Consider the following 16,784-nt stretch of genomic DNA (forward strand, 5'->3'; position numbering starts at 1 on the left):
ATTTTTCAACTTTATAAGTTGAATTTGCATTTTAGACAATTTGTATCTGTAAGTCCATACCGAAAGGTATCAGAATCTGCAAAGTTTTGTTTTACGTTGCATGTGATCTTTAAGAAATGCGTCAACTGTTCTGGTCAGCATTCATCCTCATCAAAAGAGTGTCCAATGTGGAAGAGAGAGCTGCAAATTAATAAAATCAAATTTACCCAGAACATTAGCTTCAATGATATTAGGAAACTCTTAACCAGAGGACCATCTTTGGTAACGGCTTCTATTGAATGTCAGACAGAAGTGACATGGACAAAGTCCACCCACCCTGAACTTCTCCCAATGGATGAGTTATTACCTCATGGGGAGTCTGCAACACAGACTGCTGAGGTGCTGCCATCGTCTTCAATGTCATCTCAAAGTTAATCAGATTCCATATGCTCAAGGACACTGTCTGGAACAACGAAACACAATCAATAAAACGTTGAGTCCATACTAAAAACAACCCCGTTTCATCGATGACACCACAAATGCTACGTGAAACTAATGTGAAGCAATCCGTGAAAATGAATCGAAAGATTAACAGGATGAACCAAAGCGATAGACAAGCTGGTTGTTCAAACAATCAATTCCAGCTTTACAACAAGTTTGGATTCCTTGACGATATGGATGTTTATGAAAACATCTGTCATCGGACAGGGAATGTATCGCCTTGTCTATTATAGCCCTGTCTCACTTAATACAAATCTTCAAACTGTTTGCTGTTCGTCTGACTCTTCACATTGCACTGACACTGTGCGACTTATATATCCCTTCTTCTAATATTCGACAAAAAGATCTTCAAAACTTCCTAAGCCATGGCTCATCATAGGGCGATCTAACGGACACGACCCGCGCCCGCGCCCATACTATCCTTGAGGAATTCATTTCCGAAAATGATTTATGTATTTTCAATGATTCAGCCACTAAGTTACAATTTTAAATGCCAAGACTCGACGCGCATCTAAACAGAATAAGCGTCAGTCTTGGAGGAACTATGTTTCCAAAATAAATTCACGCACACCCATGTCAAAGGCAAAGGTTCCAAGCCTACTGTTTACTATCTGAGGGATGGTGATAAAAAATGTATTAACTTATAAAACCGACATAGAGAAAACAAATGACGATACTCTTGCCAAACATTCTTCATCATCAAATTATGAGTTTCAAAGGTATTAAAAGCAACAGGAGAAGAAAAGAATAAATTTTAACTCAAGGCAATGGTGAAGACTATAACGAATTATTTTCGTTACATGAGCTCCATACCGCCCATGAGCAAGCTCATGATACAGCAACAGGCGCTGATAATATACACTATCAGCTCTTGAAGCATTAGCCTGAATCATGTTTAGAAATCCTTATAGAAATTTTGGTCAAATATAGACTTCAGGGAATTTCCCACTTTCGTGACGTAATGCCATTGTTGTCTCTATTCCAAAGCCTGGTGGGAATCCTGCTGATTCTTCAAATTACAGACCCATATCTTTAACAGGTTGTGTCTGTAAAACCATGGGACGAATAGTAGATAACATATCAATTTGGTACCTGGAAACCACAAACCTAATTACTAAAAGCACCACAAACACCATAATCATGGCATATCTCGAAGTAGTAACAGAGCAATGAATAATACACAAAAAGAACACATAAAGTATTTATGTTGATTTGGGCAGAACAATGTGTCATGAAGCCTCTATGTGTGTGTGTGTGTGTGTGTGTGTGTGTCTCTCTCTCTCTCTCTCTCTCTCTCTCTGTGTGTGTGTGTGTGTGTGTGTGTGTGTGTGTGTGTGTGTGTGTGTGTGTGTGTGTGTGTGTGTGTGTGTTGATAAATAAGGCTTAAAAAATAAGGGGAAAATAAGCCTTAAAATCCTGGGTCCGCTCTTGAGTTTATTTAGAAAACTTTTCTGGGAAATTGGTGACATTAATAGGTAATAACTATATGTGTAAATAAAACTACAAAGATGTTCCAACAGTAAATAACGCCAATAGTATCTCGGTTTGGGTTCGATCTCGGTGCCTTCTATGACATTCTGAGGAGGTTTGATGACGAATTATTAGAGTTAACTCCCTTTGTAAATAGGAGGCGCTGTGGTTGCAGCGGGAGTTCAAACATGGCGGGTACTAAAACACAGAATGCGATAACTTTGAAGGGATCTACTGAAATTGTCACAGAATTCTTTGGTAAGTTGGCGTAAATGAATTTTCAAATAAAGAGAACATACAAGAGCCTCTGTAAAACGTGTCGATTGATAATAGACACTGTAAATGATTGATAATCGATTTACATTAAGGAACAGAGCCCTGCGGTTCGAGGTTGTATCATGTATGGCAACAGTGTATGTTTTATGTTTGCTGTTTCCATGAAATGATGTATTGCAATGATTGTTATTATCTTGTAGTTGCGACACGAGTGCATTTTACTGTACTCAGCTACTTTGCAATACCACTGTACCCACATTGTCAGCTGGTTTACTATTCAGTAGTGGAAAAAAATACCTCTTTTCAGATATAATTAGCGCTACTGGGTTTCCCTAACCCTAACCCCTAACCCTAAGGATCGTAAAGGGTGCCTAACCCTAAGGATCGTAAAGGGTGCCTAACCCTAAGGATAGTAAAGGGTGCCTAACCCTAAACCTGAGGATCGTAAAGAGTGCCTAACCCTAAACCCTAACCCTAAGGATCGTAGAGGGAGCAGCGAGCGCTGCGCCCGGTATAGTGCATTCAAGCCAAATCGTCAATGCGGATGATGCAGGTTTCTGTGCACAGCCTCCCTGCTACACAGTAGTGATGCACTGTAACATATGAACTGGCTTCGGTTTTGGTTTGTGCAATATGGTCTCGTCTGTTGCATAGTGTACCAGGTATATTTCTGTATTCTGACAGTTATATTTCTGTATATGGGATACATATCTGTAGTACCCATACCCAGATTCACTTACTTCACAATTGTTAAGGGTTAGTTATCTTAATCTCATTTCAGATCAAACATCAATAGCTGTTGGGTTGGATTTGGGTTAGCTGTATTTTGTTAGGAAATAATAAATTCTAATTTAAAGCAACTCCATACAATTTTATGATGTTACAAGCTTCACACATTGATGCTGCACATGTCCATCACAATAAATAGGTAAGCAGATGACTAAGTAAATGACCCCTAATTGTTTCTGATTGCAACCTTGTTTCTATGTCAAAGTTAGAGTAACTCTTTAGCCAAGTTAAACTTCAAGCAGGCAGTGTGGGAGTGATCCCCAGTGTGGTGCTAATTGAGATCTCAAAAAGAGTCCCCAGTTAGTGCACTACTGTCAATATTTCATCTTGCTTGAAGCAGTGAAAACAATTCCTCTGAATCAAAACTAACTAGATAATTACACACACATATGTGCACACCCTCGCTATTTTTATCGACATCTGCTGAAAACAATCTTCTGCTCTTAAGAGTAAGAGGAATAGTTTCATAAAACTGTTTGAATTTTCCAAAAACTTGATCCAGCCATGCATGCCCAAGGTCTATACTAAAGAGATGATTTTGTTATAAGTTTCTAAGTTAATGTTTTGAATGAAGTTATTTTTATTTTGCTTAGGATAGAATGGCATTTATCAGGCTTTCACTAAAGCATGTATTGCATGTACTGCCTGTACAGTAAGTATTTGTCACATCTCAATTACAGTACCATTTCAGGTAGAGGACTAAACCCCAGTTATGTGTTGACATGTATAAAGGAACTTTTTATCTACCCATATACCTGATGTAAGTTCATGTTTCTGCATCATAATATGAAATTGCTTTATATCCCAGACAGAATGTTTGGCAGTATTAATTGAGGGGCAAATTTTCATGTTTTATGAACAAACCCTTGCAGAATTAACCCTTGCATTAGTTTTAACAGATAAAGATTCTAGATATGTATTTGATCTACACTGATTTACCTTGGAAGTTTGGAGATTCTGGGGTAGTAGTAGTCTCCAGCAATCCATCATTTCTCTTCGGCGGTGGTGTCATGATTATTAGATGGGCACTCTATAAGTTGGTGAGTTAAAAATGAAACATACAACTTTATGAATGACAACTTCTTATTTATTGCATAGAGCGACGTTTCAATGTAGATTCGCACATACATCCATAAAGTTGTATGTTTCATTTTTGGGTGGTGTCATGGATCGAGTGTTAGACTTAGATATCATTATCCTTTGATATTGCATGTTTGTTCATTATATCAACCACTGTATTGTGTGTTATGGCTGCATGTTGCTGAACGTGAAGATAAATAAAAGCCAAAACATGTTTTAAAAGTAATCATTGTGATTTCTATTATTTTCAGAGTATGGCATCAACAGTATACTATATCAGCGAGGAATCTACCCACCAGAATCCTTCACTCGAGTTCAAAACTATGGCTTGACCTTGCTTGTGACAACTGATGATGATCTTAAGAAATACCTCACTGAAGTTATTGGTCAAATTAGAGGTACAGAAATAGAGCTGTTGTCATATATTTTGCTGTAAGATGATAGATATTGTGATGTTATGAATGTCAGTAGGCTACTTGACTCTTGCCCAGTGGCATCTTTCCTCTCCTCATAGGAGACTAAATCAAAGTGGTTGGAGTACACCTTTAGTCAGCAAATAGCGTTTGACAGTTGTCATTAACTATGTTAACAGTGAGAATTCCCTCAAACATTTATTATAACAATCTGTAGGTCACAGAAAAACATGGCGGTCTCTAGGGATGGGTCTTAAAAGATAACACTCATATAAAATATAAGATGCTTTTACATTTGGTTTGTTTTTTGATGATCATGAAAAATATGTAGAAGAAAATATGGATGGTTATCGAACAATATACCGGTATCTTATAGGGGAGGGTCAACATGGTCAATACTTTGTATACATTTAGTACATTATAACCTCTGATGCCATGACACTGACCTGCTATGATGTCACACCGGGATGCTATGACATCATGCCAGAAAACCTGATTGCACTCCAGAATACCATGATGTCTCTCCTTAGGTTTGTAATGTCATTCTTGATGGTACAAGGGTCGAAATTAACGGACGCTAAATGCGTTTAAAAATTCATAATGGCATTAAACTTATACCAAACTTATTGCCAATCACATGCATATTTTTTCGATTCAATGATGGCGGACCTTAGCAACCCCGTGCATTTGTCAAATTTGGCATTTATGATCGAATATTGTTACAAAAATATAGTTGCAAGCAACGATGAGGGCTCCTTGGCTTTAGTTCTAACAAGCCAATTGTGTCTGTCACATATTTGGTGAAAGTTGTAATAGTTTAGTTAATATGAATCATTTCACTGCTAGTCTTTGGAGATACATTACTGCAAGCAGTAGTTATAATCGACACTAACAGCCCACTTGTACAGGTACAGTTTGGTCGAAATCGGACAGTTGGTTTGAGAGTTACGGATGTTTGAATTGTATTTCAGGGCTAGAAATCATTGTCCAAAATGGAGCCAGAACGCATTTTTGACAGGCGAGTGGATCTTCCAAATACAGCCGGGGTCGCAGGGGTCATGTAGCTACGGTCAAAACAATTAGTGTTCTGGAATCACCAAGACTTCATCTATCATACTGGCACTTTTTGTGCAGAATTTGCACATTTTGGGAGCAAACTACTCAGAAAACTGCTGAAAAACATGGCCAAAAACTGAAAACAAAAATAACTGCCAAACGGTACAATTTAGCGACTTGACCCATCCAGGCAAAATCGTTGGGAATGTGCATCTGTACAAGGGATTTGGAAGTGTTTGAATAATTAGTTCTTGAGATATTTGTTCTCAAACTTTGAAATTGTGGAATTATTTTGAATTATCTCCCCTTTACTATTGGGCCTAGAGATTTTTAAGGGGAATATCTTCACCTCGGTTGACATCTGTGTGATTTTTTGTAAGTCATTCAGAGGATTGGTTTAGGAGGTATGTTTGGTACAAAAATCGGCGGAATAATAAATAATGATAATAATCCGAACGCTTACAATAGGTCTCCTGCCTTGATGTAAGGAGCCCTAATAATATGATAACAAACTACTTAAAAAGGAAGTGTGAAATGGGAAAGTGGTGAGGAATAAGCAATTATTGTATGTTTTTGCTTATTGAAATTTCATTTAGCTTGTAGCTTAAAAAGTCACAAGCAGTCTTTTGCTTATGCCACGATAAATCGATGCATCACTACTTTTTCTGAGGCGATACAATTATTGATACATTCAAAACTGTATTGGAATTTAGTTTTGAAAGTATCAGTTTAAATATGTTTATGTATCATTTACATTTTGCAATTGTATCATGATTTTTTATGTTATGAGAGTTATAAATGATTATTATTCATGCACAAAGATGGGAAATTAGAACTTTTTAATCTCTGAGAATCAAAACTCTTGATCTTTTCATGGACAATAAAAAAACATAAATCCGCGCAAATAGGTATCGTGATACATATCGAATCATGACATGGGCATCGTGATACGTATTGATTCATGAAACTTATGTATCGTGACATCCCTAGTGCAATAGCATTGCTATAGTTGGTTGCAAAAGTATGTTGCAATTGACTATTGCTATCGCAATAGTTGTTTCCCCCTCAATAGTCACCCTTAATGATAATACCCACAAGTGTTGATTTGGTCATGTTGTGTGACAGTAGAATATCACAATGGCAAACATTTGAACCATGTTGTGTGTGTTTTGTTGAAGACTGGCTGCTTGGTATGACAGTGCAGAAGCTAGTTCTTGTCATCAAGAGTGTCTACACAAATGAGGTCCTGGAGAGATGGCAGTTTGATGTTGAGTGTGATAAGACAGTGACTGCTGACACGTGAGTATTTGTTCATGTTTTGTGTAATGTATTTCAAGGATCCTGGCAGAATAGGGGGCATTCACTTGGTGTCATGTGCAGTTTGCTGTAAGTTTCTTAGTAAAGATCAGTAGGATATAAATCCTGTGTGACACCTGGTTGTTTATATTTGGATTCAGCGTGCTGTAATTGATACATACCTCTCTGCTCTTTGGGTGGGGGGCATTTGTAGCCCAGTGGTTAAAGCATTGGCTTGTAACACAGAAAGCCTGGGTTCGATTCCCCACATGGGTAAATGTGTGAAGCCCATTTCCGGTGTACCCCGCTGTGATATTCCTGGAATATTGCTAAAAGTGACAGAAAACCATACTCACTCACTCACAGTACTCTGCTCCTTGGACCATTAATCATGTTAATGGTAGATCAAATTGTAATGATAACACTTCATTTTTATCCCCTTCATGACAATATAATAATATATTTCAAGTTCACACATGCAACTCACACACCTGGCTGTTCTACTAGCAAGTGGTCCCCCCTCGTAAAAAATAGCGAAAAGTGAAAAAATAATTATTTGGGTGTCCAAAATTATGAGACAAATCATCTGAGTTGGTTTGTCGATTTCATGTGATGGTGCAAAATTTGGTTTTGTTGCAATTTTGGTTTTGTTGCAATTTTTGTGCCCCGGAACGGGTGACTGTATTCAGCGGCTTCTGTCCGTACATATGAACGTCCGTCCGTACATCCAGATTCTTGTTAACACGATATCTCATGAACTGTTGTACCCAATGTCTTCAAATTTGGTGACAGTCTACATTGGGGGATTACACAGACACCAGTGGATATGGGTGACCTTGACCTTATTTTCAAGGTCACCACGACACTTTTGAACACTTTTCAAACTCTTGTTAGAGTGATATCTCATGCACTGTTGTATCCAATGTCTTCAAATTTGGTGACAGTCTACATTGGGGGATTACACAGACACCAGTGGATATGGGTGACCTTGACCTTATTTTCAAGGTCACCATGACACTTTGACCACTTTTCAAACTCTTGTTATAATGCAACATCTCATGGACTGTTGTTCCCAGTGCCTTCAAATGTGGTGACAGCCTACATTGGGGGATTACGCAGACACCAGTCGATTCCGGTGACCTTGACCTTATCTTCAAGGTCACCACGACACTTTTGAACACTTTCCAAACTCTTGTAAAAGTGATATCATGCACTGTTGTATCCAATATGTTCAAATTTGGTGACAGCCTACATTAGGGGATTACACAGACACCAGTCGATTGGGGTGATCTTGACCTTATTTTCAATGTCACCACGACACTTTGAACACTTTGAACTCTTGTTAACGCGATATCTCATGGACTGTTGTACCCCATGTCTTCAAATTTGAATGTAATAGAATTTGCCACTATGACTTATCTTGTAGCTACATCAGTGGTATTTTAAAACAAATTTCACATGTTGACAATAGAGCCACAAGCAGTCTCCTGGCGGAAACAAAGAATTACGAAAACTCTATACTCTGGTTAAGGAACTGTTTAACAACCAATTATACAGACATCACCCTGAGAGATGGGAATCATTTTCAGGAGTTTACTCTGGGACATGGTATTTCTTGAAGCAATTATCCACACACAGGGCTGGTTTCTCTGGACAGACTTCACAAATGTAGTGTGTCTCACGTCTCAGACCAGCCTTTGTGCGACAAGGTTTGGTTGGTCTCTGCTTATTCTCTGTGGGTGGCAGGGAAGTGAGGTGATGGAATTCCTGAACCTCACCGACTCTTGGAGTGCGGCCATGAACCCGTTCAAAGGCTTCACCAAGAAGACCAATCGTCACTAGTTCTCGGGAATCGCAGGAACTTCATTGGCTCCATGCGGTTTGCTTTGTACATGATGTAGGCATTACAAGTGACATCTCGAGGACATGAAGGCGATCTTCTTGTACCATCCGATCGTCTTCCGTAGAGCTGAATAATAGGACAGCATTTGATCTGACCTGTCTATTCCAGACATGCCTTGGTTGTAGTCCCGAACTGTGTTAGATTTCCTTGACACTTTCTTATTCCTATTTGTGACATCAAACATCTCGACGCGGTGCATGCTGCTGATCATGAGGACGTCACGTTTATCCTTCCATTTACAGACAACCACAGATTTACAGACAACCATACATGTTCCCCCTACATCAGTTTGTGCTTGACAACATCCTTGGGATTTTCTTTTCGGTCGTGACGAAGCGTCCCACAAATGTAGGTTGAACTATCAGTCATCTGTTTCACAAGACTGACAGAATTGTAGTTGTTGTCTGCATACAAGACATGTCCCTTGTCAAGATAGCCCTCCATCAGATTAAGAACAATAGCAGCAGACTGACCCAGGCCAAGATCATCAGTCAGACCAACTCCACTGTATATTCGGACTTTCAACAGTTTGATGCCATACTTGTGACGTTTGTTCTTGATATACTGGCGGAATAGCAGTATGCCTCGCCATAGTACCATGGACTCATCGATGGAGAGGTCCTTTCCAGGGTAATACTGTTGTGCATTACATCATTGAAATGATCGACAACAGAGTGTAGTTTGTACATGCGATCATTGTTATCAGTGTGGTTGTCAGCAAAGTGCCAGAAACGCAGAAGTAATTGGAATCGATTTCGACTCATGATACCAGAGAAGAAAGGTGATCTGTACATAACATTGGTACTCCAATAGTGTTCTATGGTAGGCAGGCTGTAGTGACCCATATGAAGCTTCAAGGCAATGAACTGTTTCATTTCTGTGGCATTAGTGGTCTTCCAGTCCTTGAGCCTCGACTCCTTTCGCAATGGTCTTTGTTTATTTCTGAGTTGGCCTGTCTGTTGGTTTCTGAGACCATGAGCCTGATCAATTCCTGATCAAATGAACTGGTACCTGCTTATTTCTTCCTCCAATTTGTGCTTGATTTGGGCAACCCTTCTCCTTGTATTTCCATGACCTCGTGGTATCCTGGTCCTTGCGCCACGAAATTCATGACGACCACGTGGTGTCTGTCATAATTCAGCAAGAGGGACAAAATCATCTCTAATTGAATCATCTGACATGAGAGTCAGAACTAAGTTCCACTTCAATACTGTCACTTTCAGCATCACTATCCATCAAATTGGCAGCTACCTCATCAGCAGACATACATTTACGTGCCATGTTTGGAAGTAACAAAGGGAGAAGTAGAATTTATGCTTATGTAATAATCACATGATTTGTATCTGGCAACGGGTATTGAACAATGTTGTTACACTGCCTTCATACAACTCGTAGTTGGCAAACATTGTAGAAAGAATATTTCACTTTGCCAAGCTATGAGTCATATGTTGGCAAAAGAACCAACTCACCATAACCTTCTTTTTTTTTAAAAATTATTTTTATTTACTTTACTTGGTTACAGTTGAACAAGATATGTGGGTAGAGTAAAATGGTACAGGTTGCATAATAAAAAGCAGACAATGTATAGTATATGGTACTGGGAATATAGATTAAACAACTGAAATGCTAGCTAATATTACAGATTTGAAAGACTAAAATATAAATTACAGGACTGCATCTAGGACATTCCATTTTCTGTAAACATGTTTCATATTATCGTTTTTCTTCTTGATAAATTTCTCAATCTCATAGACGTCCTTTGATAATGTTCTGTAGATGGTGAAGCTAGGTTTGTGTCCTTTTATATTCATTACGAAAATGTGGCGCTTTGCCAATAGTATCATGTGGTTAAGTAAGTGGTTACCACTGCAACAAAATAGAATATTTAGTTTGACATTTCATACGTTTTACCAAGGACTTGAGTTATAAAACATTTTGATGGTTGGACAATCAAGGTATACATGGTAAATATCCTCACTTGGAAGGTTGGATTTGTCTGTTACATTTCATAAGCACAATCAGCTCATTCCAAGTCAGGATTGAATTTATCTTGAAGACTCCAGGAGCTTAAGGTTCCTAACACACTAGTCATACCTGGTCAAACCAACCAATTGTCCATCTATTCCAGACACTATATAAAAGGAAGGTTCAATCTGTCATTTTATGTTTTGTTGAAAGGGCATAATTCTGACCGAGACCTTTTATGCAATGAATGGTAATTAGGTGAGATATTTACTAAACAGCACATTAATGTCATCTTATTCCGACGTTGCAAAATACACAAAACAAGCCATGATGTCAACTAAAATGTACTTTTTCAGTAATTTCATTACATTTGAAGATATGGCTTGTACTCTGCTAATAATGGTGCAAACTTAGTCCAAATACATCTACCGGAAAATATCTGAATCTAAGAACTAATTTACATATTGGATAGGGTCATCCATAGAGAGGGGCGGTGGGGTAGCCTAGTGGTTAAAGCGTTGGCTCGTTAGCCGAAGACCCGGGTTCGAATCCCCACATGGGTACAATGTGTGAAGCCCATTCCTGGTGTCCCCCGCCGTGATGTTGCTGGAATATTGCTAAAAGCGGCGTAAAACCAAAACTCAGGCAGTCAGTCATCCATAGAGAATACTACACGAGGTCTCATTACATACAATTATACTAAACGAGTGTCCTTCCTATGGTATCTGACCGAGCGACAGCTCGGTCAGATAGCATACGAAGGTCACGAGTTTCGTATAATTCGTGATGTAATGAGACCGAAGTGTGGTATTTTATTTATTACCCACGTCTTACATGCATTAAATTGACAAAATAGGCGTATTTTTGTTAATATTTTGGTTTCAAACCGAAACCGGTTTCATAAAGAGGTTGCGGAAGAATTTTTGTACTGCAGTACAATATTTGCATGGCGCGCACACACTGTAATGCGCCACTGCCTTGGTAACCGACGCCACGATGCATGTCAGTTGTCAGCGCCTCATTACAGCCTCCTACAGTAAACTACTCCGTTGCACCTCATTTCTTGGTTTCCAGTTGCTTCATTCAGCTAACATCACTGGTGGAAACATTGCATTTATGTTTTTCGACGGATATAATGTCTCAGTTCGACTCACAATTAAACAGCGACACGGCAACGTTCGCGATGTTTGCATTCCCACAATGCATTTAAGTTGTAGAATGAATGAATTCACGTGTTTGTTATGAATGAAAAAATAGTTACGTCAGAATGTGACCTAATTGAGAGGTCATCGGTTATCTAATCAAATCGTTAGAATCTCAGGTCAACGAGATACGACACTTGTGTGACGTACAAGATTTGTATGCAACTACCCATGCGTTGACCACGTGGGTAATAAAAAACGCTATTACATGCTTTCTCATGTAATAAGATGTTATATTCTTTTTTATATATTGTGATACTATTAAAACATGCCTGGTCACTTTGGGGATCTTTGGATTGGAATAGTTTAGTTCACCATGAACAAAACATAGCAAAAATGTAGCGTCCGTGTCCACAGCATATTCTCTCCAAATGATCTGAGTTAAAATGACCTATTGTTAAGCATAGTAGAGTTATGCCCCCTTATCTTTATACATGTATGACCTCTCTGTCGTTTTTTGACGTCATAGAGAAAAATCCATTTCCGAGTCATTTTTAAGATTGAGTGTATAACGTTATACATAAGCACACAAACCCATTTCGTGTGTGTGTGTGTGTGTGTGTGTGTGTGCGTGCGTGTGTAATTTTATAGCAATACGCAGATCCAGGACCATGTGAGCGCAATTATTGCATAAGGTTCACTTTTCAAACCTTATGAAAATGTGCGCTTGAAAAACTCAGCATCCAGGGGGTTAACTTCCAACTGATTAGTGACCTGAGCTATATGCACAGGACCACACTCCACCACAATATGGTGGGATATAGTAATCAGTTTGTAATCATTCGTAATAATTTCTTGTCCAGACGATATCTCTAACATAAGGCCTAAAAAAAAAAGCTTGTGGTTCCGATTTCCCGACCGACCCTAAATATTCCCGCCGAGCCTAACAATTTTACTCACCACATCATAAATTAAATTTATTTTCTGACACATGAGTAATGTAAAAATATTTTGCAAAAAAACCCAAAAAAAACTACCTACCTACCCTAGTTCTGAAATGTAGGAAATCGGAACCATAACATTTATTTTTTGGGGCCTAATCAGAAATTCATCCACGAAACTTTGTGCACTCAGAGAACAGGTTGTCAACTGGTGCATTTTGTTATTAAGGCTTTTATATAATTTTTTTTTATTTTTCCTGTTACTATGACATCTAGTTTGACTTAACTGACGGAGATGTGTTTTCCAAAACTACCAGCTGTTCTTCAAAATAACGCTACCTAAGCTGTTATTTGACAGAAATTTAGTTAATTGATGCTACTATGAATGAGGAGTCATCGGGCCATCATCGGGTCAAGCCGTAGATGTATCCAGGGTATAGTGGAGAGTGATCGTAACGTATACCCTGGAGATTATCGAGGATGGATGTTAAAGGCTGGGGTTCAAACCTACAGACAGATGGGGTGTGTCCTCCTTGCCTTGTCAAAGCTGTCTTTGGATGTAAAGCAATGCAGTATTCAAGTACATTCCGTGAAATGTCACAAAATTGACTTACTGGGTCATGATGAAATTAAGCTATTGTGTAAAGAAGTATGTTATAAAGACTCACTGGTAAAATGTATGTATGCAGACAGCCTATAAAACATACGTTATGAAAATATATTTCTCTTTTTCAAATCCAGATTTGAATTTCCCCCTGTATCAGTCAGGTGGTCAGAGGAGGTGCGTTTCCATAGAAACAAGCCTGTGAGTTGGCTAAAAGTTCCATTCAGGGTTTCATATTTCAGGCAGGCTGTGAAAATGCCCCCTCCCCACTCCCTGACCCCATGCTGTGCAGGTTTAGGGCTGTACACTTGTTTGATTGTGACATCACTATGTAGAAGATTTTATTTTCAGAAAATAAGTAAAATTTGAAATTTCATATATGCTAATCAATTTAATCACTTTAGTCATCAACTATTGTAAAAGGGTTGTCAGCACATTTACTCTAAGGCACTATCTATATACTCTTGGACATTGATGATTACCTCCAGTATCAAATTTGTCAAGACTGGGGGGATTCATCATCTCTGGACCATCATCTCTTGATGACTCTTGTTTTAGTTTATGATTTTAGTGTTATATTTACAATAATATTAAGAACATCCCAAACTGTGTACATTCATGTGCTTGTTTTACAGTAAAAAGGATAAATCAGACAAAGCAATCAAAGAAGAAATTCGCTCTGTTATCAGGCAAATAACAGCGTCGGTTACATTCCTCCCGCTTCTAGAAAGTGCTTGTAAGTTGACTTACCTCCTGCTCTCTTTCGATGGTGCAATTCAGGTTTGATTTGCATGTATAAAACATGCACTAACAGAGGTTTTGAAGCAGATTTTGTGATGCACATTTCACTGCATAGTAAAAGGTTGCATAACCATTCCTTTTCAATTTCTTATTCACAGTACTTGTATATTGCCTTGTAAATGATACCTACTTGTAATCTCCTTCATCATGTAGTCTTCAGGGGTCTTTGAACAATATTACCAACTTACATACATATTTGTAACATTTGTAACTGTATTCATATTGATTTGCAGAAAATGTAACATTCTTGTGTGCAGGTGGTATTTTCTTACAGAATATGAAGGTAATGTTATTGAAGAGATATTAGGCTCAGGCTAATTGCCAGTCCTTGCATATTTGACTCCATTCCTTGTTCTTGACCTTGATGTAGTAATGAACCCATTGCTTGTGCCTGCAGGTGTGTTTGATATCCTGGTGTACACAGACAAAGACATGGATGTGCCAGAAGCATGGGGAGAATCAGGGCCTCATTTTGTGGTGAATTCCGAGGAAGTCCGACTAAGGTCTTTTTCTACATCTATACATAAAGTTGATGCCATGGTAGCATACAAGAAAACAGACTGATTCTATGTCCATTACTACAGGAATGATTTTCCTGTCACTATATGCTGATGTAAACCCAAGAACTGTGAAGGCTAGTTAATGAAGCATCTATGAAGATTGTTTCAGGCGTGCTCACCATCCACTTGTCTGATGGGCCATGTAACAGGCAGGACTAGCATGGACAAGATGTGTTAATGGAATGAAGTAGCACTCGTATTCTGTTCCAGTACGAGTAACAGAGAATAACTGAAGCACATACAAGCTCATGCTACAGTGTCCACATGTCACCATTGAACAATATGTCATGCTGTCCATGACATCTGAGGTCTTGCAGATTGCTGTGCAGATTTGCATCCCTTCTTTTTGCCAGGATTTGCTGAAATGCCACCATTATTTTAACAGACTTCAGCCAGTTGTGATCATGAACCAAGACCACTTTAATGACATTATGCAAAGTGGTAATGCCCTGGGTTCAGGGCATTTACTCTCACATTACATGCCGTCATACCAGAATTCTGTTCAACTCCGCATTAATTTCAGCACCTATTACTTTAACAGGGTTGTGTATTCAGGTCATTCCTGTCATCTGTCATTTATCAGTCTAATTATGGTAATGCCAGAACAGTTTATCTACATTTGTTCTCTACATATAGGAAAGCCAATGTCCGTTCATGCAAACATTATAATCTTGATATTATTTGTGCTTCAGTGCATGTACATCAAGGCTTAAAGAAAATTACCTCTTTCATCTGTGCCTTCATTCTCTTCCCACAGAGGTTACTCCTGTCATATTTTCCTACGTAACCTCTGTTCTAATACGTCCCTTTCACGGTGTGAGCGTTCAAGACTCGTGATTGGAGACAATCAGATATAGTTGTGCAATCAGCGACGTTGTTTCAAAAGTGATCATTCGCAAGGCCTCGGTAATTTCCGTATGCTTCGAGAAAACTAAACTTCTTCCCCTGCGCGATGCGCAAACGTTTCTTCTAGACAGAACTCAGTTATGTTATGGCGGATCAGTGGCGTCTCCATCGCCCTCGTTGACAACGGACAAGCTAGCCAGTAAACGTCTTGTGTGTAACATCAACACAAGTCCCCGGCAGATGGGGGATATTTGTGGCCCCACATTTGCTTGTGTTAGTCAAGTTGAATCTAAGTCGATGTAACAGGTGTTCTGATTGGATAGAAAGAAGGGAGATAATTCGTGTTGCGATCTTTTGCCGCTAGGGGATTTTACGAGAACCGGAGAAATATGTCCGTATTAGAACAGAGGTTACGTAGGAAAATATGACAGGAGTAACCTCTGTGGGAAGAGAATGCTGTGCCTTTGCCATCCTTGGTTCATCTCTGCAAAGCCTAATTTACTGTATATAAAAGACTGGTAAAGAAACCACACTGATCAGACTGAACTGTTCATCCCTGTGATGCTAAAACATAAGAAGGTAATTTGTTTTGTAAAACGACTTTCCTGTTACCCTTGAGAACTTTCATGTCACTTGTGGCAGAACTGTATTCAATTTTGTGAGACAGTATGCCCATCAAAAGTCACATTTGACAGGTCTGTTGTGTAAAATAAAATGTGCATCATAATACCTGAATTTGATTTGTACATTCAGTTTCTTTCACACAGGAACATACCGCCTCCGTGGTGTAGTGGTTAGAGCGTCGGACCGGAGAGCGGAAGGTCGCGGGTTCGATCCCTGACCGCGTCATACCAAAAGACGTTAAAATATGGTACTTGTTGGTCCCTGCCTGGCGCTCGGCATTATTGGGTACAACAAGGACTGGCCGGCTCTGAGTCAGTATACTGTGTCTGAGTGGGGTATTCATGGTTCACTGCGGCATGGTATCTCAGTGAGCTAGCACTATAAAACCAGCTTAAGTCTGGGCTAGTACAAGCAGCCGCACATACACATACACACTCATGCACGTCGTCATATGAGCGAAATATTCTCAAGCACGACGTTAAACCCAATTTCACCTCACCTCACCTCACACAGGAACATAAGTTGTTTAAGAAAAACA

At 39.1% G+C, this 16,784-nt stretch overlaps 1 protein-coding gene across 1 annotated transcript; it reads left to right on the top strand.

Annotated features, from left to right (window-relative positions):
* Positions 1-2,112: 2,112 nt before the first annotated feature.
* LOC124290744 (mitotic spindle assembly checkpoint protein MAD2A-like) lies at positions 2,113-15,507 on the top strand. The gene is made up of 5 exons (XM_046727550.1): positions 2,113-2,208; positions 4,347-4,493; positions 6,743-6,863; positions 14,051-14,151; positions 14,614-15,507. Exons 1-5 carry the CDS (start codon positions 2,139-2,141, stop codon positions 14,778-14,780), a joined length of 606 nt encoding a protein of 201 aa, XP_046583506.1. The 5' UTR covers positions 2,113-2,138; the 3' UTR covers positions 14,781-15,507.
* Positions 15,508-16,784: the final 1,277 nt, after the last annotated feature.

The sequence above is a fragment of the Haliotis rubra genome, unplaced genomic scaffold (assembly GCF_003918875.1).
Source record: "Haliotis rubra isolate DU_JTF1 unplaced genomic scaffold, ASM391887v1 Scf472, whole genome shotgun sequence".
Lineage (NCBI taxonomy): Eukaryota > Metazoa > Mollusca > Gastropoda > Lepetellida > Haliotidae > Haliotis > Haliotis rubra.

Bases quoted from the DNA above. Each gene is read 5' to 3' on its own strand.
- LOC124290744 (XM_046727550.1), top strand. From the start codon at position 2,139: ATGGCGGGTACTAAAACACAGAATGCGATAACTTTGAAGGGATCTACT. The intron at 4,494-6,742 runs GTACAGAAATAG...GTTTTGTTGAAG, and splicing joins AGTTATTGGTCAAATTAGAG to ACTGGCTGCTTGGTATGACA. The intron at 14,152-14,613 runs GTAAGTTGACTT...TTGTGCCTGCAG, and splicing joins CCCGCTTCTAGAAAGTGCTT to GTGTGTTTGATATCCTGGTG.